The sequence below is a fragment of the Syngnathus acus genome, chromosome 10, assembly GCF_901709675.1.
Source record: "Syngnathus acus chromosome 10, fSynAcu1.2, whole genome shotgun sequence".
In the NCBI taxonomy this organism is placed as follows: domain Eukaryota; kingdom Metazoa; phylum Chordata; class Actinopteri; order Syngnathiformes; family Syngnathidae; genus Syngnathus; species Syngnathus acus.
Genome location: NC_051095.1, coordinates 7,774,033 through 7,779,454, shown reverse-complemented (window position 1 = coordinate 7,779,454; position 5,422 = coordinate 7,774,033). Strand labels below are relative to the sequence as shown.

Here is a 5,422-nt window from a genome sequence, read left to right as displayed (position 1 = left end):
CCAGAACGTTCAGTGTTGTCCTTTTCCGTCCCGTCCGACTACAATTCCACACACGCACGCCCAAACACGCACAAACACACACCTTCCTCACATATTTCTCTCCCCGAAAAAATAATTACAAATAATGATAGAAAATTAGTCATCATTACCTCCGCCAGGCTAAAAGTTCCCAGCGGTCCACCTTTTCATCAAGCATTTTGGTTCTTGTTTGGAATTGTCATGACTCAAAAAAGTGCTTGATTTGCAGCTTTGGTGTGGTGGATAGATTTATCGGTTTTGATCGGGATCCAAATTGATTAAGATCTTTTACTTTTCAGCGAATGGGGTCATGACTTGAAAAGTTGCTATTGGGTTGGGATACCATTTATTGCATTCTGCGATTTGACTCAAATATATGAGCTACAGTACTTGACCTGAGTTCATATTTTTAATCGGCAAGGTTGAACTTGATGAGTGAGTGCTGTTGGTACAAAGATTCGATTCAGATCTGATCTTGGGAATTTTAGATTACATTCAATTTCAATTCTACTATTATTATTTCAAAACTGATTTTTGTTTTACATCTGAACCCTAAAATGTCAAACCACATATGATTTGGATCTGATCTTGAAATTTCAAAACAGATGTTTCTCAAATCCCTGCAATGTCAATCTGATCGATGTACTGTCAAACCAGAATTAATTGGGGTCGGGTCAGTGCCATGGCAAAAAAGATTTGATTTGGATTTGATTCCTATTATACATCAAACCTTATTTGATTCAATTCAATCAAACCAGATTCAATTGGAATCTGATTTTTCTAATGTCAAACCACACTTGATTCAAATCTGATCCCTGCAACATTACAACCAGATTTATTTGGAATCTGATCTCTGTAATGTCAAAACAGATTTGACAAAAAAGAATCCCTGCTATGTCAAACCAGATTTATTTGGAATCTGATCACTGTAATTTCAAACAAGACTTGATCCCAGCAATGTCAAATCTGATTTGATTCAAATTCAATTCCCACAAAGTCAACCCGTATTTGATTCATATATGATCCCTGCTATGTCAAATAAGATTGTATTCAAATCTGATGACTGTGAAGTTAAACAAGATTTGATTAGGATCCGATCAATTTAATAGCAAACATGATCGTATTCGAACACGGACCTATAAAAATCTTCATGCAAGATTTAGACTCTCTGTTTTAAGATTCCAGCCAGGACCTCAGTGCATGTTTCTGTGGCAACCTTTGCTAATGTTGTGGGAACACTAACACTTCTTTGGAGTGTTTCAAGATCACTCTTGAACAATAACCAATACTTTCCAATATGAACAAAAAGTCACAGCATGTGTTGTGTATACTTTCTAATTCAGCAAGTCATCTCATGTCATTGTGAAATTATTGATGTCTCATGTGAGAATGGTTCAAATTTGACCCGGAATGTCGGTAAGGCTCAACAACAAGATGTGGCATTGTCAAGAAAAACACCAATGATTGAGCTTCTTTTGCATGATTACTCAACACACCTCACACACAACTACGTTGAGGAGCGAAGAATGAGAGAAGCTGCTTAATTACTAAAAAAAAAAGTCAGTGTGATTAAGTGACGGGCGGCTTGCTGGCACACTGGAGTGACTTAAGAACGACTCGGGCCAGTGAATGCAGGGAGGTCCGGATAATCTTGCGCTCCACAAAGGTGCGTGGGGGCTAATCCCGGGTGCTGTGCTCAGCTTGTGGATCAAGTCGTGCCATAAAGGAGAGTGTGGGAAGGCCAGCAGGAACGCCAGCGCATGCTCCCCAGAACCTCTTTGGTGGCCGCCGCTCACTGATGCCAAAATACACCACAACAGCAGGCCGCCTCGCCGCTCTTAAAGCTACACTAAAGGCATGTTTGGGACTAGAGAGGCCGCAAATTTCAATTGAAAGTCCACATTATGCAGATGAACAAGAAATGACATATTGTATCTGGCTCAATTATCACTTTTAAAAGACAATTTGAAAGAGGTTACACAATTGGTATTTTTTTTAAATGGTCATTTAAGTTAAAACAACTTTAAAATTGACAGCAATGTTAGTTAAACCAACAACACAAGATGAGTTGTTTTACCTTATGTTTTGAAGTTTTATATTTTTAAGTACGCATGTCACTCTTATTTGTTCATTGAAAATGCGCAAGAGACAATTTTTACATGAGCACAACATGAAATATGTTGTTGAATTGCCCAACTTGAATTATTATTAAAGTTGCTGCCTTGAAATTTTTTATTTGGTTAACTTTTTTTTTGGTGTTTTAAGTTTGTTAAATAATGTCAATAATTGTTATGTAATTAATATTGCCCAAGTACTAAATGAATGTTTCCAGAAAACAAGAAAAACAACAAATTTGACAAACACAAAGAGTCCAGATGCCTTGATTCAACATTTGTGTATTAAAAACCAACAAACAATTTTTAGCAAGCGTATGGCTATGTATTCATATTGATATTGTGGCATTATAAATTAAAACCAAATCGGGCAATTATTCTCTTAGGCTTTTGACTGAACAGCTTCAATAACTCTCAAGGATTGATCCACAGCATTGTAAAAGTCTATTTTTGTAATTACAATACACCAATTTGAAATGTAGCAGGCTTGAAAATGTGCCAGCGTTGACCACGTCATGCATATTAAAATCTCTCATGTGGTTATTAATAAATGGCAATATTGTTCTTAACCAGTTTTAATGAGAAGCTTTTGGCTAAAAGGTTAATGAATGGTGTAAAGGAAAAATGTTCGTGACAGAAAAATAAAGTTCATCCGCACTCCACCTATCACATTCAATATAAAAACCAAAGATCTCAAAATTGTGTTTCATACAAATTTATTCGGCATTTAAAGAATAAGAGGTGGTCTTAAAATAAGTAGAAACGTCAGTTTAAATAAAAGAAAACAACCTTTTTTCACTTTGAAGAACGAGTGAACTTGACGCTGCCAAAAAGAAAGAAAAAAAAAAACACAAAATACAAACCATCACAAAAATGTACAAAACATTGGGATCACAAGCTAAGAAAAGAGGAAGGAGGGAACTATAAATAAAACTTGCGCTTGCGACCAGCACAGTCTTAATATTTCATTTAAAACTAAAAAAAAAAAAAAAAAAAAAAGGGCGGGGGTGAGAGGATAGAAAAAAGGTCTACAAGTATGGACAGATGTCATTCTACAAATGAAGTGTAAACATTTTTTTCTGAAATAAACCAGCCTCTTCACGAGGCCACTTGCCTTTTCACGCGCAGATGAAAATGTGGCATTATGTAATATATAGAAGTCCAATTCTTCTACATCACTTTGATTGCTTACCGTCGTGATCATAAAACTGCCTTTCGTCTTTTTGCAATGCAATTTACTCAAGTGGATTCAATCTCAGTCCAAAACGGAAAAAGAAAGCAGATTTGTTTCCTTTTCTTTCTTTTTTTTTTGCAGGGGCGTCAAACTCACTTTTGCTGTTGGCCACTTAACATCACTTCATTTTAGGATTACATACACACAATTGCCACTTTTTTGTTAAAGAAATAAGATTTGAAATGAGTTGTTTTTTTTAGTACATTCTTAAAACTGCTCCATTTAGTAACCCATATTTGGGTTATTTGGACACAGCAGTTTAAAGGGTGTATTGTTAGCGTCATGCTAAGAAGCGATTTGGTGGACATAAATGCTTGTAAAACCAGTTCAGTGCAGATGAAATGTACCCAAGCTGACTTTCATTTGCTTTACAGGCCAAACGTGACCCCCAGGCCTCAAGTTTGACAGCCTCGCTTTTACAGCAACCAAAGTTCAAGTATCCAAGTACTTTGTTTTTCTTTTTTTTTTTAATTATTTTGGAAAAGTCAGAATTTTCGCACGAGCACGCATCTCTCACTCAGATGTGCGTGAGCGGAAGGGTCCCATTGACGCCCGTCCCGGCGCTCTGGTAGTGCGGGTGCACGCTGTGTAACCTGCTGCCCTGCAGGGCCGAGTGCTCCGCGCTGTCCCCACCGGGCGGCAGGTACATGCTGATCATGTCCCTCAGGTCCCCCAAGCAGGCCCGCTGGGAGTGCGACGTGATGGCGGGCGGCGGTGAGCTGGGCTCGCTCTTGCACATGGAGCCCAGGCCCACCATGGCCGGGTTGGGGTTGCCCGCGGCACCGCCGGCGGCTGCGGCGGCGCTGACCACGGCGGCCTGCGGCGTGCCGTACGCCGCCGGCGACATGCTGTACGTGGAGGCCGCGCTCATGTAGCTCTGCGCCGTGCTCATCATGGGGTACTGCAGCGAGGCCATGTCGTAGCGGTGCATCTGCTGGATCTGCGGGCCGCTCATGCCGTGGTGCTGCGGGTAGCCCAGTTGCTCATGCATCAGCGAGTAGGCACCATTGCTCCAGCCGTTCATGTGCGCGTAGCCGTCCATCCGCTGGCCCACCTGCACCGGGTTGGTCACGGCCGCGCCCCCGGGGGCCAGGAGCCCGCCGGACAGCGAGTACTTGTCTTTCTTCAGCAGGGTCTTGGTCTTCCGGCGCGGCCGGTACTTGTAGTCCGGGTGCTCCTTCATGTGCATGGCGCGCAGTCGCTTGGCCTCGTCGATGAACGGCCGCTTCTCGGCGTCCGTAAGCAGCTTCCAGTCGGCGCCCAGACGCTTGCTGATCTCCGAGTTGTGCATCTTGGGGTTCTCCTGGGCCATCTTGCGCCGCTGGCCCCGGGACCACACCATGAAGGCGTTCATGGGGCGCTTGACGCGCTCCTGCTCGCTCACGCCACCACCCTTGGATCCCGGAGCCGAGCCCGAGTTGGGCGGAGGGGGCAGCGGGGACTTGATCTCCGTCTCCATCATGTTGTACATGGCTGACCCCGGATGGCTGCGCGCTCTCGCGGCAAAGCAACAGCAACAACAACAAAAGTTGGGCAAAGAGCGCCCAAAGTCGAAGAGAAGTTTTAGTCTCCGGAAAAGAGGAGGAAAAAAAGTCGGCGCGTAGGTGCTCCTCGGCTTGCTTCTCAATTCTGCAAACTTGTTGGCCAAGCCCTGCGCGTTATGAGGCCGGGGCCGGGACCGTCTGATGGAGCCAGTGGCGGCCAATCACAACGAGCCTCCCCAGCCCCCCGCCAGCCAATCAGAACGCTCGTAGGGCTGCGCCTGTTTATTGCTGAAGGTGAATGCAAAAAAAGTTGACAATTTAGCTAGTTTTGAACTTTTTGCAAATACTGCTTGAGGAAGAAATACAATAATATTATTTTCTCCGACTTTGCTCAAGGTTTGTTTACAAAAATGACATTTGGCGGGTTTCTTTTTTCAGCGACTGAAAACAGAAGTCCCAAATTCAAATACAAATATTGCCAAGCGCTTTTTTTCATTAACTGTTACTAACTGTTTAGTTCAGTAGTATATTGCATACATTCAAAGGCGTTGTTTCCTCTTTCATGCAAGTGA

At 42.8% G+C, this 5,422-nt stretch overlaps 1 protein-coding gene across 1 annotated transcript; it reads right to left on the bottom strand.

The window, feature by feature from the left end:
* Positions 1–2,834: 2,834 nt before the first annotated feature.
* sox3 (SRY-box transcription factor 3) lies at positions 2,835–5,025 on the bottom strand. Its single transcript, XM_037261887.1, has one exon. It carries the CDS (start codon positions 4,835–4,837, stop codon positions 3,884–3,886), a length of 954 nt encoding a protein of 317 aa, XP_037117782.1. The 5' UTR covers positions 4,838–5,025; the 3' UTR covers positions 2,835–3,883.
* Between the last annotated feature and the right edge of the window lie 397 nt (positions 5,026–5,422).